This window comes from Carcharodon carcharias, chromosome 2 (genome assembly GCF_017639515.1).
Source record: "Carcharodon carcharias isolate sCarCar2 chromosome 2, sCarCar2.pri, whole genome shotgun sequence".
Lineage (NCBI taxonomy): Eukaryota > Metazoa > Chordata > Chondrichthyes > Lamniformes > Lamnidae > Carcharodon > Carcharodon carcharias.
The window spans coordinates 70,179,309-70,205,722 of NC_054468.1; the positions used below are offsets into that span (position 1 = coordinate 70,179,309).

The following is a 26,414-nucleotide window of genomic DNA, read 5'->3' on the forward strand; positions in this document are numbered from 1 at the left end:
CCATCAGATAAGTCACTGCATTAACTCTCCTAACTTATCTTGTAGGGGCCACTAAATTTTGCTTTCAGGTTCACACTACAAAGGTAACAATACCAATATATATAAATAAAAACAAAAATAACAACAAAAACAAAAAAACTGCAGATGCTGGAAATCCAAAACAAAAACAGAATTACCTGGAAAAACTCAGCAGGTCTGGCAGCGTCAGCGGAGAAGAAAAGAGTTGACGTTTCAAGTCCTCATGACCCTTCAACAGAACTAGGTGAATGCAAGGAAGGGGTGAAATATAAGCTGGTTTAAGGGGTGGGGAGTGTGGGGGGGTGGTTTGGGAGGGGCGGGGGAGAGAAGTGGAGGGGGGTGGTGTGGTTGTAGGGACAAACAAGCAGTGATAGAAGCAGATCATCAAAAGATGTCACAGACAACAGAACAAAAGAACACATAGGTGTTGAAGTTAGTGATATTATCTAAACAAATGTGCTAATTATGAATGGATGGTAGGGCACTCAAAATATAGCTCCAGTGGGGGTGGGGGGAGCATAAAAGATTTAAAAATATTTAAAAATAATGGAAATAGGTGAGAAAAGAAAAATCTATATAATTTATTGGAAAAAAACAAAAGGAAGTGGGAAGAAACAGAAAGGGGGTGGGGATGGAGGAGGGAGCTCAAGACCTAAAGTTGTTGAATTCAATATTCAGTCCGGAAGGCTGTAAAGTGCCTAGTCAGAAGATGAGGTGTTTGCGTTGGGTTTCACTATACAATACCAATACTTTGTACATGGCTTAACAATACCAATACCTTGTCTACTGCTTGGAATGTTCTAGTTGTAGTTTTGTTTGTCTGCCCATTCTTTCATTCTGGTTTGAGAGATGTTTAAATGCTCTCATGTTACTTAAATGCTCTTGAGTCTTTCTACAGTTTGTTTACTTTTCCCTGAGTCCACATCCAAGTTTAGCCAATCAAGCACAATGAGCAACAATGGTAAACACACATATTCAAACACAGAACAGTTGAACACTACACACATCATTATTTAAATCAATGCAGGAGATTTCTGCCAGTGCCCAGGCCAACATTTATCCCTATACCAACATCAATAAAAATTTTAAATGCTGTTTGGGGAATCTGCCTGTGCAAATTATATTGCTGCATTTCCCTACTTTATTTCAAAAGTATTTCATCGCTTGCAAAGCATTTTGGACCATCCTGAGTTGCGAAAGGACTTTTACAAAAGGAAATTCATTCTTCTATCTATCATATATAAAACTAAGACATGTTTTGATTCCAGTACATGATTCTGCAGAGACCAAAACTGATCACAGAATCACAGAATTGTTACGGTGTAGAAGGAGGCCATTCAGCTTATCGTGTCTGCACCGGCTCTCTGAGCATTTTAACTTGGTGCCAATCTCCTGCCTTTTCCCCATAACCCTGCACGTTGTTTCTATTTAAATAATCATCCAATGCCCTCTTGAATGCCTCCACCACACTTCCAGCTGTGCTTTTCAAAACCTAACTACTTGCTGTGTGAAAAAGCTTTTTCTCACCTCGCATTTGCTTCTTTTGCAAAACATTTTTAAAAACTGTGCCCTCTGCTTCTCGATCTACTTACGAGCGGGAACAGTTTCTCCCTATCTGCTCTGTCCAGGCCCCTCATTATTTTGACAACTTCCATCAAGCCTTCTCTCAGCCTTCTCCTCTCCAAGGAAAATTTTCCCAACTTGTCCAATCTTTCCTCATAACTGAAGTTTCTTATCCCTGGAACCATTCTCGTAAGCCTCTTCGGCACTTTCCCCCATGTGTTCACATCCTTCCTTTAGTGTGGCGTCCAGAACTGTACACAATACTCCAGCTGAGGTCTAACCAGTGTCTTGTATAATTCCATCATAACCTCCCTGCTCTTGTACTCTATGCCCCTATTAATGAAGCCTAGAATACTGTATGCTTTAGAAACAGCTCTCTCTACCTGTTCTGCCACCTTTAATGACTTATGTACATGTACACCCAGGTTTCTCTGCTCCTGCACACCCTTTAGGATAGTATCCTTTATGTTTTAATAAATATAATAATAAATAATTAATCCCTGGTGTATTCTACTCAGCACTTTTCTCCGCCCCTTCATCACACAAGTCCTTCAACTGATATTGCTGCATTCTGCCCCTTAGTGGATCCTATTCATCCCCAACTTTCATTTTGAATCTGATTTTGCTTCAAGTTTTAATGTAGCCTTTCACATTAAATACTTTTTGGAACTCTCATTACATCACACCTTTTGGACTTTCTTCAATCCACTTGGTACGTTATTTTCTTAAAAACACTGACAGGTAGCTCATTGTGGAGGTTCATTTGATAAGATCTTGCCATTTTTAGTTTAAATACATGGCTTCAAAGGGACAACACTCTATTTTTGTAATATGAAAGGTGCTTTTTGATATAAACGTAGGAATAGACAAAGGTGAAAATATTACGTAGAATTTGGCAGCACAGAAACTAACCGTTCAACCTAACAGGTCTATGCCAATGTTTATGCTCCACACAACCACCTCCCCATCTTATTTTATCACACTCTTTCAACATATTCTTCGATCCCTTTTTCCCTCAGTACTTTGCCAGCTTCCCTTTAAACGCATCTGCCTTGTTATTCCAGATAGTGGTGAGTTTCAGTTTCATATTCTCATCACCTGTCTGAAACAAAGTGACTACCTCATGTCTTAACCCCAAGCTTCCCCATAAGCAGAACCACATTCTCTACCTCAAACCTATCAAACCCTTCATAATTAAAAGCATCTATCAGGTCAACTCTCTGTCTTCTCCTTTCTATAGGAAAGAGCCTTAGTTTGTTCAGTCTTTCCTGGTAGCTGTATCATTGAGCACATTACCTAAGCTTGACTTGCTTATTTGTAACTCCATTTAGTCTATGTGCAATAAGTTCAAGTACACAGTAAAAACGTGTGGACGTTTCAGACAATCTGTTTGGATTTTAAATGGGTATGACATTTTCTCATACAGCAAAGTTTATTTTATTATTTACCTTATAAATTTTAGTCTGTGTCAGTTTCCCTTGAATATGATTGAGTGTAGGAGGATCTGGAAACATATAGACCTGAATTTTCACGCTCAAGGTGGGTAGCGTGAATCAGAAAAATTCCTGGCTCAGCCCACCTGCCACAGTAGAAAGTGCCTGCAAAGGCTGGATCTTCATTGCCATGGGTGGGTGCAGGCTGAAATCAGGCCAGCCAACCCAGGAAAAGTTGGGATGCAGCCACAGAGGCTGCCAGGTGCTGAGGTGGGCTGTTTAAACGGCCAACCTTGGTGTTGTAGAACTTGTCCCCATTAAAATAAAAACACACACAACCTCCAGCCCTCACCCCACAAAACCCCTCGCCCTCCAAACACTCCCACTGTCCAATCCATGCCAGCTCAAACTCTCCACTCACCCCCTTTGGTTCCACATGCATCCCCATGCCAAGCTCTGCTCTTCTACCCACCCACCCCACGTGGGCCATCATGACCCCATAGCAAGCTATGGCATTTCCATGCCACTTGACCCACTGTTTACTATATAAAACCAATGAACCCTATAGTGACATTAGGATGTGTTTTTAAAAATAAGCTTTTATAAAAAGTAATTCATTAATAACTTTCTATGTTTTAAAAAAAGTCATTTCACTACAAGCTAATAACAGTGTCATTCATCCAATTCCTTTAAAGTATCAATAGCAAAAACCACAATCACTTGAAACCACTTAACGTTGTTTAAACAAACAAACATGAAATAGAAAGCAGAGATCAAAGAGCCTGAGGTGTCAGTCATGCAGTCATGCAGTGCACATATTTATAACACTTATTTAAACAACTGTGGCCCAGAGAAACATTGTTTGATTGACAGCTCAGGATCTCTGATCTCTGCTGTCAATTTCACAATGTTTGTTTACACACGTTAAGTGATTTTAAGCATTTGTGGTTTTTGTTATTGATACTTTAAAAGAACTGGATGATTAACACATTTATTAGCGTGTAGTGAAATTACTTTTTTTTCAACATAGAAGAAAGTTATGAATGAATTACTTTTTAAAATCTTTTTTGCATATTCTACTGTCATTATAGGGTTTGTTGGTTCAATACAGTTTATAGTGGGTTAAGGGGCACGAAAGTGCCATAGCTTAGCATGGGGCACATGAGGGGCCATTGAGGGGGTGGATGGAAGGCTAGAGCTTGACATAGGGGGGCACAATGGGGGTGAGTGGAAGGCCCAAGCATGCCATGGGGGGCATGCAAGGCCATGGAGGCTGGTAGCTTCTCATAGGGGGCATGAGGCAGACCTTTTAAAAGGTCCCCTGAGGCAGACTGGGTTCACAATTCCCTTGACGGGCCATGAACCCTGACTCCATAAAAACCTGGCCCGACTCCGTGTGGAGGAGCAGGATATGCCGATCCCCGCAATGGAGCCGGCCAGGTTGAGAGTGCCGAATGCGGGCTTTTGACAGGAACCAGCCCGCACTCCAAAAGGCACTCCTGAAAACCAGATCGCCGGGAATGGAGTCAGGAATCCTGGAACTGGGATCTGCCTGCCATTTTAAAAAGGCTCCCAGGTCATCCTGACTTGGTGAAAATCCATGCCATAGTAGAAGTTTTGGTTGGCACAGAAAATGTGTTTTTTACTATATGAATGGAAATTTATATTTGAGCTATCTGAAAGTATTTTTAAAAAGTGCATAGTGATCTCATCATTGACTCCTATATATGGCATGGGCTTGAACAAGCAAAGGTGGAGAATGTCTGTATCCCATTATGAATCAGAGGAAGTTTTGTCTGAGTTTACAGTGATGTGGGAAAATTACATCCTCCTTCAGCCTTTTACTGGTTAAAGTCTAGCAGGAGCTACGTGATTTAGCTGTGGATGTGCACTATATACTTTCCCATGATCTAAAAAAAGAGATTGGTTATGAAATGTTAGTGAAGAAAAGAGGGAAAAATATATGAAAAACATCTTGTTGGAGCTTACTTGATTTTTCTTTTCATTTTAGGAGTTTTCCCTGAAGGAAGTTGTTCTCTGGCTGAAAAAGGAGGAAATAAATCAGTCTGCTTGTCATACTGTTGGCTCCCTGTGAAGTGCTTACATGAGGTAACAATAGGCCAAAACAACCTTCTCAGTGGTTTTTGAGCCAAGAAATGGGCCAGAAAATCTCAGGGAATATAAAGTCTGTGGATGTGAGGGAACCAGCCTACAGGCCAGTTAAGCGAGAGTTGCGAGGTCCTGACTTTTGTAAACCAACTCGGCTTGACATGCTACTGGATATGCCGTCGGCTTCTCGAGAAGTTCAGCTAAAACATGCCTGGAACAACGAGGACCGTTCTCTGAACATTTTTGTAAAAGAAGATGACAAGGTAACCTTTCACAGACACCCAGTAGCCCAAAGCACAGATTGTATCCGAGGTAAAATTGGGTACACACGAGGGCTTCACGTTTGGCAGATTCACTGGCCTACGAGACAAAGAGGAACACATGCAGTGGTTGGAGTGGCAACGGCTGAAGCTCCATTGCATTCTGTGGGATACACCTCATTAGTTGGCAGTAATAATGAATCATGGGGTTGGGACTTGGGTCGCAACAAACTATATCACAATAGTAAAAACCAGCCAGGACTAACCTATCCGGTGTTTTTGGAGCCAGATGAATCATTTGTACTGCCAGATAGTTTCTTGGTGGTTTTGGATATGGATGAAGGAACATTGAGTTTCATAGTTGATGGACAATATCTGGGTGTGGCTTTCCGAAGTCTGAAAGGGAAAAAACTGTACCCAATAGTCAGTGCAGTCTGGGGGCACTGCGAGATAACAATGAGATACATCAACGGACTTGACCGTAAGTTACATTTAAATCCTTTTCTCGTATTTATAAGTAAATGCAATTTATGGTTTGTAAATAATATGGGCATCAGCCTTTTTCAGAATCTCTTGTCAAGGCAAACTAAAATTTCAAAATGAATGTATTTTGCAGGTTTGCACAGAAACTTAAAGTAAAATGTGGTTTCAAACTGTGTGTATGTCCTATGGTGGAGGAGGAACGAGTCTGAAATATGCTGCAGAAAGAAATGCTTTCAGTCCAAGCCAAGGGTTCAGCTTCCCATTGTAATAATGCACAACTTTCATGTGCACTTGCAATGCCATGGCATACAAGGCTATGGGCCTAGTGCTGGAAAATGGGATTAGAATAGTTAGGTACTTGCTTGACCGGCGCAGATGCAATGGGCTGAAGGACCTTTTTCTATGCTGTAGACCTCCATGACTCTATTTTACAGCTGAAGTCAGTGTCTTTTTTTAAAAAAGGTGACCTGTTGGAATAAATTTTCTAGCTATCCAGTTTCTTCTGTCATCCCATCTCACCAACTTCTTCAAGCCAAAGACATTTGCCTTTGTTTCAATTTTTTTTTAATAGCTGTTCTAAAATATAACTACATGTTTCGGGAATTTATCATCATCATTTGCAATCGTTCCACACCCCCACATCCCCTGCTCACCAATGGCGTTGACTCATTGCTGGAATACAGTTCTAGAGATGCTCTACAGCCATCATTAACTCACTGAAGAAGCATTATTTCTTTGAATTTGACAGTGTTTGATGTGATGGGCTGTTCTATCATTTGGGCATCAGAGCTAACTATGATTCTGTCCTCTGGTGTGCATCATTCCAGCGGTAATTTCCGCATTCAAGATTGCTGACCTCCTCCTTACCACCCCCAGCTCTGGCATTAGCACTATAATTGTAGTTCACCTATTACAATCTTAATGGAAGTCAGTTAATTCAGTACAGACTGGAGATTGCACCTGGGATCATCGAGGTCTCTATGGCTGAGCTAATTACTGTGTGCTCCAGAGCTGTGTGCATTGTTGAATGTGGTACTGAAGTTATTTCATGTAACATCAAATGATCAAAAAAACTGGATCCTGTTTTTTAAGTATCGCTTTTTGTGTCTGTTTGTCTTGCTAAAAATGTATTATTGCCCAAACCTTCCAGATCATTGGAGATGGGACATTTGTCGGGAGATATACGCTATGACCCCACAGAAGTCCTGACGCACAGACATATGTGGAAACTGACCCGGAAGTTTAAACTTCTAATAGGCTAATTCCCTGATGCTTTGGACCCTCCAAGAATGTCTCCGACCCTGAACTCAGGGTGGAGATTTGGGCTAGATATGCAGGATTTATCTGTGTACTTACTCTTACAGACAGGGAGGAGCTGATGGATAAAAGCAAAATACTGCGGATGCTGGAAATCGGAAACAAAAACAAAAATAGCTGGAAAAACTATTTTATTTCCACCTCTTGACTGACCAAAGACAGTGGCCAGCATCTTCCGGTCGGCAAGCGGGGGTGGGGCCAGCTCACTGACACGGGTTGACGTCGGGCGTGCGTCCTGCCATCACCCTGCTTTAGATTGTCAGTTCAGCGGGCGCGCATCTTAGTCGGATGTGCGCCCACCGACCTGTCAACAGCCTATTAAGGTCATTAATGGACCTGCCCGTCCAACCTTAAGATTGGCGGGCAGGCTGGGAGCCCAGACAGGCTTGTGAAAAATATGAATCTTCATCCACAGATGGGATGAGGTTTCATAAGTGATTTTAAAAAATGCAGAATATTTTACAATAAAAGTTATGGACATGTCCCAATTCATGTAATAGCGTCACATGAGGGGACATGGCAGGGAAATTTTTTTCTGGTTTTTATTCAAAGTTTTAAATTGGAGCCGATCTCCCTGAGGCAGCACTTTGCCTCAGGGAAATCTGTGCGTTCTTTTGCGCTTATGCACCGAAAGAGCACACTCCCAACTGAGGGAATCCCCCCAGCTGCCCACACAGCACTTCCTGGTGCACGTCATGCTAAATGGCGGCACACCCCCAATCAAGGGTGCCGATCAGAAGCCCGCCCACTCGCACCCTTGAGCGCTGTAACAGTCAGGAACAGATAAATGCCAGGTTTTCTCCTAAGTTTTAAAAGAAAGAGAAATGTTTATTGTTCAACACCTGAATACATGCAACTGCACCCACTCTCACATTCATACAGATAGCACACTCAAGAAAAACTTGCAAGTGACATCTGTGTTGATCTTAGGATTTCAAGAGTTCTCTGTTACACTTGCTTTTCCCTGGGGTGGAGATTTGAAACGATGCAGGCCTGTAATCCTTCCTTTCCACTGGGGCTCTGGACAGATTCACTGTTGAATTATGTTCACAGTGGCAAGTTTCTCTTATTCCAATCCAGTCAAGCGAAACCCGATAGTGAAGCCCTGGTATGGTTCCTCAGGTAGAGAGTTCAAGATCAATACGGGTCTCTGCCTACATGTGGCTTAAAACTGGTGTTTCATAGACAGGGTCTTTTCCCTTCACTAGAATAGATGTTTCTGATCCTGTCTGATCCAAATATGCCTTATTAAAACCCCTTATCAAAAACTTGGTTTCTGTCATCTGACCAGAGCATCTCTTTCCATTGTTCTCATAAATAGTTTTTGATGGCTTGTCAGACAGTTCGAAGGGAGTTCGAAGGGATAAAAACAAAAAACTGCGGATTCTGGAAATCCAAAACAAAAACAGAATTACCTGGAAAAACTCAGCAGGTCTGGCAGCATCGGCGGAGAAGAAAAGAGTTGACGTTTCGAGTCCTCATGACCCTTCAACAGAAGGGTTGAAGGGTCATGAGGACTCGAAATGTCAACTCTTTTTTTCTCCGCCGATGCTGCCAGACCTGCTGAGTTTTTCCAGGTAATGGAGTTCGAATGTCACTCATCCACACATCATCTTGAAAGAATAGAGCTTTTCACACCATCTACTGAATTTCAAGCTTGGAGTTGAAGAGTCTGTAACAATATAGTGACAACAGCCTTTTTAATTAGCTGGAGAAGTGCAGCCATTAACTACAGAAAGGGTTATTTACATTTTAATCACTTCTCAAAGATATGTCCAGAAAGGTTGTTTGCACTCTTATAGCTTAGTCATGACTTGTTTTTGCAGGAAAGTGGCCATTTCAGCTTTATACTTCATAAGTTCATCTTTATAGCTCATAAGTTTGAATTATGTGAGATTACACCTGGAAATGTTATACAGTTTAATACCTGGTTAAACAGCTGGGTAACTCCACAACTGACCGACCGCTCCCCAGTACCAACCATTCCCCGGCCACCTCCCAATGCTTCGACAATCAAGCCGTCCCAATTAACTCCCCCCGTCCCACTCCACGATCACCCAACTACCCCCCGATCCAAACCAACTATCCCTGTCCCAACTATCCACTTCACTCATATACCCATCTCCCTGCCTCACCATCAGTTTAACATCTGTCAACAGCTGGAAAACTCCATAGCCAGCCCCACCCCTCAAATCAACCCCCAACCTGACCCGACTATCCCCCTGACCTGGCCAGACTATTCACCAGCCACCCTGACCATGTGACTACCTACTGGCCCAACCCAAACCAACTACCACCAACCCAACTACCGCATCTTATTCATATATCCATCTCACCTCAGCAGCTCATTCATTCCCTCACCCGTCCCCCTTCACCCATCCACTCATTCATTAAAAGAATTGGAACTTTAAAAACTTACCTGAGTACCGCAGGTACTATCATGAAAAGAGGGCATGTCCTCTCCTCCCCCAGTTCTTCTACACATGTTTTACTTATCCAGGAGATGCTGCTCTGCCCACTTCTTCTTCAGCCAGGATCGGAAGATTTCGGAAGAAATGGGCACTATTGTCAGGTCGGTACAAACTTCGTGGGCAGTGGCCCAGTATTGTGGCTGACTGGAAGACCTGTGCCTATACATTTAGGTATTCATTTCACTTCCCTACATTAAAAAGCATTTAACCCTAATAGTAATTTAATACATTAATCACTTGTATCCAATTTGCATTGGCAAATGGAAGCAAAAGTTTCACACTTTTGCCACTAAAAATGAGAACAAATGAAAGAATTGCATTCATACTTCATGACCTCAGGATATCCCAAAGCACTGTACAGCCTCTGAAGTACTTCTAAACTATATTCACCGCTGTAATGTGGGGAACATAGCCAATTTGATTATAGCAATGTGAAAATTACCAAACCTGTTTCTGCGATGTCCACTGGTAATATTGATGAGGATACTGGTAATAACTCCCTTGCTTCTTTGAATAGTGCCATAGGAGCTTTTACATCCAACAAGATGGGGCCTTGGTTTACAACATCTCATCTGGAAGACAGCTTTTCCAACCGTGCAGTGCTTCCTCAGCACTTCCCTAGAGTAGTAACCCTAATTTTCTACACTAATCTCTCAAATGGGACATGAACTAACAATCTTCTTGCTCAGATTCAAGAATGCTACCCCTGAGTCACACCTGACACTAAGAATAAATTGATTTTTATACTGTGGGGAAACTCACAGCCCCACATTCAAAGGAGTGCCACCCCCAACTGGATTGCCTTTGCTAATATTTTCCTACCTTCCCCACCAACCACCAATCAGCCTTATCTCCCCTAGCTTATTTGCTTTTATTTTGCCTCATAATAAGACCATAAGACCATAAGACATAGGAGCAGAAATTAGGCCATTCGGCCCATCGAGTCTGCTCCGCCATTCAATCATGGCTGATAAGTTTCTCAACCCCATTCTCCCGCCTTCTCCCCGTACCCTTTGATCCCCTTACCAATCAAGAACCTATCTATCTCAGTCTTAAATACACTCAATGACCTGGCCTCCACAGCCTTCTGTGGCAATGAATATCATAGATTCACCACTCTCTGGCTAAATAAGTTTCTCCTCATCTCTGTTCTAAAAGGTCTTCCCTTTACTCTGAGGCTATGCCCTCGGGTCCTAGTCTCTCCTACTACTGGAAACATCATCCTCACGTCCACTCTATCCAGGCCTTTCAGTATTCTGTAAGTTTTAATCAGATCCCCCCTCCTTCTAAACTCTCTCGAGTATAGACCCAGAGTCCTCAAATGTTTCTCATATGTTAAGCCTTTCATTCCTGGGATTGTTCTCGTGAGCCTCCTCTGGACCGTCTCCAGGGCCAGAACATCCTTCCTGAGATATGGGGCCCAAAATTGCTCACATTATTCTAAATGTAGTCTGAGCAGAGCCTTATAAAGCCTCAGCAGCACATCCTTGCTTTTATATTCTAGTCCTCTCGAAATAAATGCCAACATTGCATTTGCCTTCCTAACTACTGACTCAACCTGCAAGTTAACCTTAAGAGAATCCTGGACTAGGACTCCCAAGTTCCTTTGCACTCCAGATTTTTGAATTCTCTCCCCATTTAGAAAATAGTCTATGTCTCTATTCTTCCTACCAAAGTGCAGGACCTCACACTTCCCTACGTTGTATCCATCTGCCACTTCTTTGCCCATTCTCCTAACCTGTCCAAATCCTTCTGCAGCCTCCCCGCCACCTCAATACTACCTGTCCCTCCACCTATCTTTGTATCATCTGCAAACTTAGCCAGGATGCCCTCAGTTCCTTCATCTAGATCATTAATGTGTAAAGTGAAAAGTTGTGGCCCCAATACTGACCCCTGCGGAACTCCACTAGTCATCGCCTGCCATCCTGAGAAAGACCCCCTTATCCCCACTCTCTGCCTCCTGCCAGACAGCCAATCTTCTATCCATGCTTGTACCTTGCCTCTAACACCATGGGCTCTTATCTTACTGAGCAGCCGCCTGTGCGGCACCTTGTCAAAGGCCTTCTGGAAGTCCAAGTAGATAACATCCATTGGCTCTCCCTTGTCTAACCTGCTCATTACCTCCTCAAAGAATTCTAACAGATTTGTCAGGCATGACCTCCCCTTGATGAAACCATGCTGACTTTTCACTATTTTACCATGCCTTCCAAGTATTCTGAAATCTCATCCTTAATAATGGACTCTAAAATCTTACCAACGACCGAGGTCAGGCTAATCGGCCTGTAATTTCCCGTCTTTTGCCTCACTCCCTTCTTAAACAGGGGGGTTTCATTAGTGATTTTCCAGTCCTCTGGGACCCTCCCTGACTCCAGTGATTCCTGAAAGATCACCACTAACTCCTCCACTATCTCTTCAGCTATCTCCTTCAGAACTCTGGGGTGTAATCCATCTGGTCCAGGTGATTTATCCACCTTCAGACCTTTCAATTTTCCTAGCACCTTCTCCTTGGTAATGGCCACCATACTCACCTCTGCCCCCTAACTCTCTTGAACTTTGCGTCAGTCTTCACGGTGGAAGACATGAGTAACATCCCCAAAGTACCTATTCAGTTCCTCCGCCATTTCTTTGTTCCCCACTACTACTTCTCCAGCATCATTTTCCAGCAGCCCAATGCCCACTTTGGCCTCTCTCTTACCCTTTATATATCTAAAAGAACTCTTGCAATCTTCTTTTATATTACTGGCTAGTTTACCCTCATATTTAATCTTCTCCCTCATTTCTTTTTTAGTTGTCCTCTGTTGGTCTTTGTAGGCTTCCCAATCCCCTGGTTTCCCACTGCTCTTCGCCGCATTGTATGCTTTCTCTTTAGCTTTAATGCTGTCCCTGACTTCCCTTGTGAGCCATGGTTGCCTTGTCCTCCCTTTAGTATGCTGCTTCTTCCTAGGGATGAATTTTTGCTGTGTCTCCCAAATTACTACATTGCCCATTACTGAACAATTATCTGCATTAAAATTGATCTGGCAATTTTTGGCCCATTTAAATGTTCCAGAAGTTCATTAATACTGTTCATTTCTCTCATTTGTTATTTCCCTGGATATCACTGTTAATATTTTTAGAAAATCTATATTTTTTGGTTTAGAACTTGTTTCTTCATTTTAACTGCTGCAGTGCAGTCTGTTTCTGAATATACTGTACATACATCATCACCCCCACTCATTACTCTGTAACTTGAAGTTTTTCTTCCCTCTAGTTTTTGGGGAGGATTGGGGAGGGAAGAGCAAGTTATCCAGAACAAAGACTGTTACAAAATTGGCAAAAGTAATTGTTGAGCTGCTAACTGAAAAGGGCTTATGAAGAACATGCTGTTGGTTCTGATATCTATCTGCAGATTAGATGGAGCACAAGATGAACTTGCCTCCAACTCCAGTATCTTGCTTGGATGAAGAGATAAAGATGTTATAAGGCAAATGCTAGACAGAGAATAATGCATACTAGTGAGTGAATTATGGCATTGGAGCCAATCACTAGATTTAAATTAATAAACTGCCCAGAAAAATAATTCATGGCTTATAATAGTCACTTCAGCCTGATGAATGAGTACAGCTTTATTTCACTCTTTTACTCCACTTTCCCATCCACATTATGCATTTCATTTTTTCCTGTTTTTGATTAGTTTTTTTAATGCTGACTGATCATTGGTTGGCAGAACATTGAATATCTTCAAATGTATGATTAAATTCACACTGATTTATGATTTTTTTCCTGATGAAGCCTGGAATTGATTTTGAGGAAAGTGTATGCTGTAGATACCATAAATCCTTGTGCTATGGTGTGACTGAATTTACAAAAAAGTCAGTAAATTTACCTTCTGAAGAGTTAAGTCTTGAGGTTGGTTAAATTACTATTAGTCAAGGACATTCTAATCAATGTCTTTTTACTTGAACTTGATTATAATGATTTTGGAATGATTAATTCATTCAATTCTCACCAGAGATTAAAACCATTTCCTGATCCTTCACTATTCTATTTAGTTTTTCTTCCCTCTTCTCCCTTAAAGGTAACTTGCTGCGATAAATTTCGAAGGGCACCTCCCCTAAATGGCCATTCTTCATACATTAATGATTATTAGCAAGTTATTTGGCTGTGGAAGGGATTGCAATTTGACTCAATACTGCTTTTCTGACTGCCCTTGCACCTGCACATATTTCGTCATTGGACAGTGACCAGGACAGTTTAGGCACCTCAACTGTCACCCTGGGCAAGGTCAACTAACATTTTTCTAAAATTAAATCGCTGGTCACAAAATTTAAAATTGTCTGTTTAACATTGAATTTTAGCCTTATTTAAGCTGGTGTTAATAAAGATTTAGTCTCAATTTTCATTTTTGTTGGTTAATAAGACAAATGGCACATACTACTCCAGGTATCTACAGCATATACTTTCCTCAAAATCAATTACAATGGTAAATAAAAACAAAATGCTGCAGACATTGGAGATCTAAAATAAAGACAGTGGTGGAAAAACTCAGCAGGTCTGGCAGCAGCTGTGGAAAGAGAAACAGAGTTGACATTTTGAGTCCAATATGGCTCCTCTTCAAAACTGAAGAGGTTGAAATGTGATGGGTTTTATGCTATTGAAAAAAAGGGAGGATTAAATGGAACAAAAGAGAAGGTCAGGGATAGGTTAAGAGGGCTGAGGAGATTAAATCACAAAGATGTCATGGAACAAAAATCAAAGGGAGTGGTAATTAAAGAAACAAAACATTGATCCAGAGTAGGTGTTAATAGCAGAATAAAGGTCAATGCTGTTTGATAGCAAAAGTATGACAACAAGATATAGACTAGTAAAAGTAAAATACTGTGGATGCTGGAAATCTGAAATAAAAACAGAAAATGCTGGTCAAACAGCATCTGTGGAGAGAAAAAAAAGAGTTAATGTTTCGAGTCCTTATAACTCTTCAGAGCTAAGGAGAAGTAAAAATGTAATTAAATTTATACTGGTTAAGGGCGGTGGAGCAGGTGAAGCTGGATAGAATGCTAATGATAGGTGGAGGCATAGGACAGATTGCCAGAGATGTCATCGCAAAAGGACAAAGGGGTGTTAATGATAGTGGTACTGGCTAAAGGAGGTGCTGATGGTGGCATTAAGGTCAGAAAGCAGAATATGATAATAGCAGGGCAAGGGTAAGCACTCTGGAAAGAACAACATGAACAAATGACAGATGGCCATTGTGGGGGTGGGGTGGGGGAGGGGATGGTGGTGGGATAAAAGATTGAAAATAGGATAAAAGGTGGGGAAAAAACAATGAATAAAAATGAAAATAAATAAAAATAAAAGTGGATAAAGAATAAAAATTTAAAAATGAAAATGAATATTGAAAAAGGGGGGTAAAAAGGGGATGAGGATGAAGGAGAGAGTTCATGGTCCGAAGTTGTTGAACTTGATGTTGAGTCCAGAAGTCTGTAAAATGACTAATCGTAAGGTGAGGTGCTGTTCCTCCAGCTTGTGTTGGATTTCACTGGAACATTGTAGCAGGCCAAGGACAGAAATGTGAGCATGAGACCAATATGGTGAATTGAAATGTCAAGTGACCAAATGTTCAGGGTCATGCTTGCAGACTGAGTGGAGGTGTTTCGCAAAGCAGTCACCCAGTCTGCATTTGGTCTCCACAGTGTAAATGAGACAGCATTGTGAGCAGAAAAAATAGTAGACTTAATTGAAATAAGTACAAGTAAATTACTGGTTCATCTGGAAGGAGTGTTTGAGGTCTTGGACAGTGAGGAGGGAGGAGGTAAAGAGGCAGGTGTTACACCTCCCGCGATTGCATGGGAAAGTGCTGTGGGAAGGGGATGAGGCAAATCTTTGACTTGCCTTTGTCCTGCAACATTCAGCATTTCAACGTTTTGAGAAGTGTTCCTCAATAGGAAAATGGAAAACTTGTTTTCACAGCTCCTCAAAAAGATTATCTGTTTCTCTCATTAGTGCGACTGGTGCAATATTGCATCATCGTTGTTGGATGTACTGACTCAAGCTATGAAGTCTGGACTTTCATGGCCTGATTCAGGGTGAAATAGAGGCAGATGTCCTGAAAAATGGTGGTGGCACCATGCGGCCGGACAATCCATCTCCGTTTCCAGTGTCTCTGATTCTCCCAAGGGCGGGGGAGAAGCACGAGCCTCGGAACTTGACATTGCTCCTAACAAGCCAGTTGGAGCACTTGAGGCTTAAGCTTGATTGTGCAACCTTTTTGGATTTTTCTGGAGGTAGCCAGCTGCCTGAATCAGACCAGCTAAAGGAAGGCAAGGACCATGTCGAGGGACGAGTCATGGAGGCAGGGAAAGTTTTTAAAAAGGTAAGTTCATGTTTCTCATATGCTAAAGGGCTTACCCCTTTTGAAGCAAAAGTTGCGGCAGACTATTACAGGTCAGAGGAGGAGCAAGTGTTTTTGCCAGTGCAGGTGGCATAGTGGCACTGTCACTGGGCTGGTATTCCAGAGACCCAGGGCAATTCTCTGGGGATCTGGGTTCAAATCCCACCACAGCAGATGTGAAATTTGAATTCAATAAAAATCTGGAATTAAAAGTCTAATGATGGCCGTGAAACCATTGCCAATTATTGTAAAAACCCATCTGGTTCACTAACGCACTTTAGAGAAAGAAATCTGCTGTCTTTACTTGGTCTGGCCTACATGTGACTTCACAGCAATGTCTTAATGTTCTCTTAATGTTGGCTCCCTTAAAATGCCCTCTGAACAAGGGCAATTGGGGATGGGCAATAAATGCTGAGCTAGTCAGCGACATCCACATCCCATGATTGAATTAAAAAAAAAGTCATCACCCTCCTAGCAGCACTTGGCCATTGGAGAGAGGACACATTGTTTGGAATCCACCTGAGTACCAGGAAGGCTGCAGCTGGAAATGGATGTTGCAATCTCAGAAATCAAGGCCACTGAAAATGAGAAGTAGCAGTCTACTTAGGAAGGGCAGAAGAGACAGAAGAAAGGCATGAAGGAGAAGGAACCACCACCATGAGCACAGGATCTACAGACAGAATCAGAGACCTGGAGATGACTGAGAACCAATGCTGAAGGAGATTGTGGTGGTGACAGATATCTATGCCTTTGTCATTGCAGACCTCTGTGGCACCTCACAGGTGGCTGCACACCAATGTATTACCTAGGTGACAGATGCCCTCCTCACCACTGTTAGAGAACACATCAAATTTGTAACTGATGAGGCTTCACAGGCTCAGAGAGCACTGGACTGATCAGGTGGTGCCCCTCAATACCCTCTTGTAAGTGTCGCAATCATTGTGGTGGTCTGCTGTGCTCTCCATAACATGGCCCTCCTGGGAGGCGTGAACCTTGAGGCCCTAAATGGTGCAGCTCATCGGGAGAGGAGCAGCAACAACAGCTAAGCGAGGAGAAATTGGAGGCTGATGGAGATGACACTGAAGAGTGAGGTGTCCCAGCTGCGTGATGAGGTGGCCACTTCCTGACACGCTCCAGGAAGAGGACCTCTTTCCCCTCCCTCATAGGTGCCAGGCCTCTGGTTTCTCTGTGGCATCTTGCTTCTCTGAGGTGCAGTGGCATGCTTTGGCATAAATTCTCTCCCTCAGGGCAAACTAGCAGTGTCAGTGAAACCTTCCTCCATTCCTGCCCCCACTGGTTTTACTTGGACAGGAAACCTGACTCCATTTCAATTAAGGGCTCACTCCAGCGAAAATCTGCAATTCAGTGAGTTTCGTACTGGAGGTGGGTTTCTGCATTAAAAACAGACTTGGCTCCTTTTTTCCATATCTGTTGCAAAAATCCAGCCCTAACTCTGGGTAACTTGAAGTTAAGCCTTTTCAATCCTAGAGTTGGTCTTTTTTTCCTGATATTAGAAATGTTGCTTTTTTTAGTTTTAACTATCAATCTTTCTCTCATTCAGAGCTAAAGATCATTTCCATTAGTCCTAACTTGCTATGAATCAGCCTGTGTCTTTGTATGCACAATATTTAGTATTCTACTGAGTCCAAGGTCAAACTCTAATCCTAATATTGTGTTCAACTTATTAGGTAGATCATGGCCCTGTCATTATAGATTAAAGGGTTAACATCAGGAGCACCTGCCACTGAGGTAACTACTGATGAAACTATGATGCAATCTCACATGACTAAGAGACTGAGATCTGTTAGGAAGCAGAATACAACCTTGTGTAGAGTACTGAGAAATATATAGATCTGTAAATAAACGAGAATGGTTTTTACTAATAACAGCCTATGGTAGCATTCTTGGGATAACAGGCAAACCCTAAAGATACCCCATCTGGATCCCGAACCCAAGACGAAACAGTCATGACTTTCTAGACTTCAGAGAACAGTAGGATGAACACTCGGACGGTGATATGGCGTATGAACTATGGAACGGGTTTCTTAAAAGTTCTTTGGGTGCCTACTGTCTCATGAGATGGTGGTTGGCTGGTCAACTTTGTTAAACACCGCTTGATGTTGCTCAGGAGCCCCACTCTGTCATGGTAATCTCTGTTGTATTTGCTGCAGATGAAGACAGTGGGCTAAGAAGGTGCAGATTTGCTGGCATCTGTTTTCTCCAGGCTCTCTTCCTAGCCAGATATGCTGTCTTCACTTTACTTTTCTCAATGACCCTCCAGACATTCAGCCTCCAGAGGGCATGGCAGTCAGCGACTGTCTCCTAGTTATCTGTGTCAATGTTTGTCATCTTCATATCTCACTTGCAGATCTCCTTGTAGCAGAGGTATAGATTTCCCAGCAGATCATGACTCAGTGGTCAGTTCACCATACGGAAGGTCTTTGGTTGCATAGGCATCAAGCATCTGATGAAAGTGGCTGAGCCAGTGCAGACATAATTGGCTATGTAATGAGTATATGCTGATGAAATTAATACACTCCAGGACCTCTGAGTTAGTGACATTGTCCTGTCAAGAGATACTCTGAATATGTCTGAGACAACAAAGGTGGAAATTGTGCAGTCTTTTGTGTGATCTAGTATATGTTGTCCGAAATGCAGAGAGGATGCAGGCTTGGTAGACTCGCAGTTTTGTGTTCTCAGTCAGCTTACTGTTGTTCCACATTCTTTTACTCACCTTGGACAGGACAGCCGCAGCTTTTGCAATGCACGTGTTGATTGCGTAAATCAAATGACAGATTGCTAGTGATTGTAGAACCTAGATATGTGAAGCTATCAACAAACTCCAGCTGATATGGCAGCATCATGCACCAAGACATTAGTCTCTCTGATGCTGATGGTCAAACCAAATTCTTTACAGGAGTGACAGAGTCTGTCCGTTTTCTGCTGATGGTATTCCTCAGCATGGAATGCTTGTGCAACATCATTGGTGTAGGGAAACACTCTGGCTATTTAGCGCACTTTTAGGATCTCGGGTGGGCAAGGATGAACAACTTTCCATTAGTTCTGGTATGTGAGTGGACACCCTCTGTAGATTAATCTGAAGCCATATGACTGTTTGACCACACTCTGGATCTCAAGCGGTTCCAATTTTGAGTAAAGTCAGTTATGATGGAGCAACATGTTGTCATGGAAAGAGGAAATCTCATTGAATGGCTTTGGTGGGCAGCCAATTTTCTTCAACTTAAGTAAGCCACCTCTGTTCACATGGTTGAATGCTTTGGTAAGATCAATGAAGGCAATATATGGTGGTCTCCTTTGTTCATGGCATTTCTCTTACTGGACCAAAAATATAATGTTGATTGTGGATCTTCCAGGTCTCAAAGCACACTGGAGTTAGAATAATAATAAATAGAAAAGTAGTGGCAAACAACACAGTAAATCAAAGTAGTTTTCAGAGTTTATCTACATCTCTTAGGTACATGAGCAACTGGCATTGCAACCTTTCACTAATTCTCCCAGTATTGCTAGCCTAACCAATGCTCATAACACAATGATATGAGGTATTACTTGACCATTGTTACATTAGTGGTCTCAAGAATTGCTGCAAAGCTGTCTGAGATGCACTTTCAATCATCTTTGCAAGTTTGAAACCAGAAACTAAGGGAATTAAATTTGTGCATCACATTTGTACTAACATATCAAACCTCCGTAGGTTGGTTTTACATGACCGGAACAGAGTATACTCTCATAGCCTTTGAAATTAAATCTAGGAAAATAAAGAAGAGTAAAGCTGATGGCCCAGATCTTCTAATGGAATTAGCGATGAATGTCCAGATGTTTGCCACTGTTGCTGTTGGAACATGGAGAATTTCAAACTTCCAATGGGCAGAGATACACTGCCCAAACCCCTCCATGGTTGCCTTAGTATCAACTTGAGCTAGGAGCCCTGAACTTGCCCATAAATTTACTCAGGGATACTGGCACTGTTAATCACAGGTGTAGGACCTGTACTGAAAGTGGTTAACAGCAAAAGCTGTATTGGTAAGTCCTCAAAATATATATATTTTTAATTCATTCATGGGATGTGGGCTTCGCTGGCTGGGCCAGCATTTATTGTCCATCCCTAAGATAAAAGCAAAAAACTGCAGGTGCTGGAAATCCAAAACAAAAACAAAAATACCTGGAAAAACTCAGCAGGTCTGGCAGCATCTGTGGAGAGGAGCACAGTTAACATTTCGAGTCCGAATGACCCTTCAACAGAAGGGTCTCAACTTCCCTCAACTTAGTCTACTGCATTCGTGGCTCCCAATGCGGTTTCCTCTATATTGGAGAGACCAAACGCAGACTGGCTGACCACTTTGCAGAACACCTTCGGTCTGTCCGCAAGCATTACCCAGACCTCCCTGTCGCTTGCCATTTCAACACTCCACCCTGCTCTCATGCCCACATGTCCATCCTTGGCTTGCTGCATTGTTCCAGTGAAGCTCAACGCAAACTGGAGGAACAGCACCTCATCTTCTGACTAGGCACTTTACAGCCTTGCGGACTGAATATTGAGTTCAACAATTTTAGATCATGAACTCTGACGTCCATCCCCACCCTCTTTCCGATTTCCCCCCTCCTTTTTGTTTTTCCAATAACTTATATAGATTTTTCTTTTCCCACCTACTTCCATTATTTTTAAGTGTATTTCCAACCATTGTTTTATCTCTACCTTTTAGCTTATTTCGATCCCTTCCCCCCACCCCACCCCCACTAGGGCTATTGGTACCTTGCTCGTCCTACTTTCTACCCTTAATTAGCACATTCCTTTAGATAATATCACCACCTTCAACATCTCTTTGTCCTTTTTTGTCTGTGACATCTTTTGGTTATCTCCACTTATCACTGGTCCTCTATCCAGCTCTTCTTGTCCCACCCGCCACCCAAAACCAACTTATATTTCCCCTCTTTTCTGTTTTTACTTAATTCTGTTGAAGGGTCATGAGGAGTCGAAAAGTTAACTGTGCTCCTCTCCACAGATGCTGCCAGACTTGCTGAGTTTTTCCAGGTATTTTTGTTATTGTCCATCCCTAGTTGCCCTTGAGAAAGTGGTGGTGAGCTGCCTTCAAAGTAGGCTTGCTGAACAGTTAATATACTGCTTACCCACCCAAACCTCTCCACCCCACACCCATCCACAACTCATTGTCCCCTACCCTACTTGTAAACAACCCTTGTCCACTGCTGATCTCTTCTGTAATTAAAAAAAATCAATGCATTCAGAGCTCTGATGCATTTGGGAACATCTGTATCCACTTATAATCCGTTGGGCAAACAAGTAATAAAAAAAATCAATACACTCAGAGACCTAATGCACGTTGCCATTTATTCCATTTGAAGTACTTTTTCAATTCACAAGAAGACTTTTCCATGTTTACTTATCAAATTTAAGGTTATACAAACTCATAAAAGCAATTAAAATACTTTGAAAGATTAAAAATAGTTTATCAAAAACGCCTAGGAACTTCAAAACTTTGCCAAAACACTGCAAGCCTGCTGAACCTTATGGGGTGTTCCTTGTGCTACTGATATCAGGGGGCATGGCCTTAGCATACCTGCAATTTGCCACTACCCCTTGGGCGGCCTTCACTGATGGCTGCATCCTTCAGCTGCGACAGGAAGTCCCTAAAGCTCAAGCGCAAAAAGCTAAGGCTGCAGCTTTAATTTCAGTCAGCAGCAAACGCCATAGCCTCACTGCTGGCCAGAAGAGCTGAGCTTATGTGTCTGAAAGAAGCTCAGGAAATTGAATGAAATATTCATTTGCACAAATCATCAAATGCAAATTTCAGAACAAAGCCTACAGTTTCTAGTAAATGGTTTCTAATTGCTTTGCAATCTGAATGAATTTGTATTCAAATAATTACTTTGAAGTTATCTTTCAGATATCAGACCATAACCTGCGGTCACAGCAGCCTGGGAAAAGCAAGCAATCATTATCCAGAATTTAAAGTGACTCAACACATCTTAAAGATATTAGAAAAAAGACTTGCATTTATACAGCACTTTTTATGACAGCCAGATATGTCAAAGGACTTTACAGCCAATTAAGTACTTTTGAAGTATAACACTGTTGTAATGCAGGAAAGGAAGCAGCCAATTTGCTCACAGCAAACTCTCTCAAAAGGCAATGCAATGATCACTAGATAATATTTTTCTGATTTGATTAAGGTATTTGTTTTGACCAGGAGACCTGGGATAACTCCTCTGCTCTTCTTTGAGATAGTGCCATGTGATCTTTTACATTTGCTTTACATGTTAGATTAACACCTGATCCAAAAGATGGTCTTCTGGCATGCAATACTGCAGCACTGCACTGGAATGTCAGCCTTGACTTTTGTGCTCAAGTCCTGGAGTGGAACTTGAACCTAGAAACTTGTGACTGAGAGGCGAGAGGCTACCCACAAGTAAGGTGATGCCTGGAGAGGAGACTATGCCTGAGTGAGGCAAAGACAGTGTGTGTAGTTTGGAATTTGGTTCACATACGAATTTGGTGCAGAGGGGCAAAGAGGTGCTCCTTTTTCTACCTTTCTTCAGTCTCCAGCAACTGTAGAAGACACAAGTTGCTTCCCAGAAATACAGGGCACCCTAGAAACATTAGCGAGAGTTTGAAGAGCTTGGAGGGGTAGGGGATAGGGTGGTGGTGATAGTGGTGAGTTGGTGGGTTCAGAGCATTCCAAAGAAAACTGAAGTGCGGTATCACAGAAAATAAGGCAAGTGATTGATTGGTCAGTATTTTCTCTTTCTTATTTAAGCTTGGGGTTTTAATCGGGGGAAGTATCACGTTAATTGAAATGATAACAAGTATCTCACGGAATCACAGAATCTTTTACAGCACAAAAGGATTCCATTTGGCCCATCATGTATGCACCAGCTCTCCAATTGAGCATTATGATCTAGTGCCATTGGCCCTGCCTTTTCCCTGTACCTTTACACAATGTTTCAAATAATCATCTCATGTCCTCTGAAACTTGGACGATTTATTAGTAAGGTTTTATTAATAGTAATGAGACTTACTAGCAGTAGAAATGCCTATTAGCAATAGTGGGGTTTATTAATTATAAATTGACCGATAAAAATAGTTAATTAGCACATAATGAAGATGGCAAGGCAGGTGATGTGTTGTGGCTGCCAGTGTGACCCATAGCAACCACGTCTGCAGTAAGTGTCTGCAGCTTGAGGAGATTCGACTCAATGGGCTGGAGGTTGAATTACAGACACTGCGATGCATCAGTGAGGGAAAAAGTTAGCTGTACACTTTGTTCCAGAAGGCAGTCACCTCCCCTTTAGAATAGGGTATTCTGATTTAGCCAGTGATAGGGACTGCGAATGAGGTAGGTAAGGGGATCAAGAAGTAAGTAAATAGGAATGTTGTGGTAGTAGCAGACAGTATAGTTGGGGGACAGACACATTTCTCTGTAGCCGACAATGAGAGTCCATAAGGCTGTGTTGCCTGCCTGGTGCCAGAATGCAAGAACTTGCTCTGGGCTGGAGAAGAACTTGCTGTTGGAGGGGGTGGATCCAGCAGTCGTGGTCCACGTGGGTACCAACAACATAGCAGACTAGGAAAAGGTTCTGTTTAGGGACTATGGAAAACTAGGCGTTAATGGAAAACTAGGGGTTAAATTAAGAAGCATAACCTTAAAATTAATATCTGGATTACTGGGGAAATTGGGGGCTGTACTGTTGGAACAGTCTTCACCTGAACCATGCTAGGGCCAGTGTTCTGGCGAGTTGCACAACTAGGGCAGCAGAGATAAACTAAATAGTGGAGAGAAGGGATCATGTGAGGGGAGATGTGGTAAATTAGAGGGAAATAACAAGGTAATAGAGCAGGGTGGTGATTTGGGTTTTGATAACCAGAGTGTGGCAGCAAGGGACAGACCATACAAACTTGAGTGCACCAGTAGATAAGGCCAGAGATAACAAAAATTGTAAGAAGACAGAGTTAAAGGTTCTGTATCTGAAAGCACACAGCATTTATCACAAAATTGACGAATTGTTAGCACAGATAGATATAGATATGTATGACCTAATAACTGTTGCAGGGACATGGTTGTAAGGTGACCAAAGCTGAGATCTGAATACTGAAGGGTATTTGACAATTTGGAAGCAGGAGAAGACATTGGAATAACTCTGTTAATTAAGGATGACATTAGGACAGTAGTGAGAGATGACCTTAGATCTAAAGAACAAGATGTAGAATCAGTTTGGGTAGAGTTAAGAAACAGGAAAGGTAAGGGGTCCCCCTAACAGTAGGTACACTATAGGACAGTGTATATAGGAAAAAATAAATAGGAGCCGTAAGGAAGGTACTGCAATAATCATGGGTGACTTTAATCTACATGTAGATAGGGTAAATTAGATTGGCAAAGGTAGGTGGAAAATGAGTTCATAGTGTATTTGGGACACTTTCTTACAGCAGTACATTCTAACGCCAACCAGGGAGCAGGCTATTCCAGACCTGGTAATGGGCAATGAGACTGGATTAACCAATAACTTCATAGTAAAGGAGCCTCTAGGTGACAGCAGTCATAACATAATAGAATTTCACACTCAGTTTGAAGTGAGAAGTGTGGGTCTGAGAGTAGTGTTTTAAATCTAAATAAAGGTCATTATAAGGATATGAGGGCAGTGTTGGCTCAAGTGAATTGGCAAACTAGATTAAAAGGTAAAACAGTAGAGATGCAGTGGCAGACTTTTAAGGAGATAACTCTTAGCAAAGATTTATCTGAGTTAGAAGGTATCATCCATGGCTAAATAAAGAAATTGAGGATAGCATCAAATTGAAAGAAGCACTGTATAATTCTGCGAAAATTAGTGGCAGGTCAGAAGATTGAACAGATTTTAAGAATCAGCAAAGAATGACTAATTAAAATTAATAAAGGAGAGAAATTAGAGTATGAGAGAAAGCTAGCTAGAAATATTAAAACAGACAGTTTCTACAAGTATTTAAATAGAGTAACAATAGCAAGTCTTGGTCTTCCAGAGAGTGTGTCTGGGAAATTAATAATAGAAAACAAGAAAAAGCGTTGACCAGGTATTTTATGCTTGACTCCACTGTAAAAAATTTAGAAAACTTCAAAAAGATACTTGAAAATCAAGAGATGAAAGAGATGGAGGAACTTAAAACAATCTCCACCACTCGGGAAAAGGTACTGGGAAAATAATTAGACCTGAAGGCTGACAAGTTCCTAGGACCTAATGGCCTGCATCCTAGGGTCTTAAAAGAAGCGTCTGCAGAAAATTAGAGGTATTGGTTATAATCTTTCAAAGATTCTGGAAGGGTCCAAGCAGACTGAAAAAAAGAAAATGTAATGCCTTTATTCAAGAAAGGAGGGAGACAGAAAGCAGGAAACTAAAGGCCAGTTAGGCTAATGTCTATCATCGGAAAATCCATTATTAAGGATATTATAGCAGGATACTTAGAAAATCATGATGGGATCAGGCAGAGTCAATATCGTTTTGAGAAAGGGAAATCATGATATATATTTTATTAAAGTTCATCGAGGAAGTAACAAGCAAGGTGGATAAAGGGGAACCTTTAAATGTGTTATACTTGGATTTCCAAAAGCTATTTGATAAAGTGCCACATCAAAGATTACTACACAAAACAAGAGCTCATGGTGTATGGAGTATCATATTAGCATGGATAAAGGATAGCTAATAGCAAGCAGAGCGTGGATATAAATGGGTCTTTTTTGGGTTGGCATGATGTAACTAGTAGAGTGCCACAGGGATCAGTGCTGGGGCCTGTACTATTTACAATCCATATCAATGACTTGGATGAAGGGATTGAATGTATGGTAGCTAAATTTGCCAAAGACAGGTAGGAAAGTAAATTATCAAGAGGCAGCAAAGGGTGGAATCATCCCAGATTTTCACTAAGTGCAGTAGCGGGCAGGCAGGAAAAATGTTTTTCCCGCCTGCCTGCTACTGCACTTAAAACAATGTTTTCCCCACTGGCTGCAATGGCGGGTTTTCATGCCATACTGTCCCAATCCATCCTCATTAATCATGTATTTCTGGGAAATGCCATTTCAATGGCAGGAGGGTCCTCATTCGTCTGCCGCGCCATCACCTAGCCACTTCATTGTGCCAGATGCCATATTTAAAGTGCAGCCGCACACACACCTCTCAGTGCTTCCAGCCCAGGACTGCTACAAAGAAGACGTGGCCCCGAAAGGCAAGAAGAATGTAGACCCAGGTTTAATGATGCGTCCTTCGAGCACCTTTTGGATGCAATGGAGGCTCGCTATGATGCTCTGGCCACAGGAGGGACAGCAACATCACTAATCCAGCATGGGAGGCGGTGGCAGCGGTGGTCAATGCCAGCGTCCTGCAAAAGAGGACA

General features: G+C 42.0%; 1 protein-coding gene across 1 annotated transcript in view; it reads left to right on the forward strand.

The window, feature by feature from the left end:
• Positions 1-5,170: 5,170 nt before the first annotated feature.
• The window catches only part of LOC121274319 (SPRY domain-containing SOCS box protein 1-like), a 121,916-nt gene continuing 100,672 nt past the window's right edge, over positions 5,171-26,414 (forward strand). The window contains exon 1 of the mRNA XM_041181565.1: positions 5,171-5,864. Within this exon, the coding sequence (XP_041037499.1) occupies positions 5,171-5,864 (694 nt within the window). The remainder of the gene's footprint in view (positions 5,865-26,414) is intronic.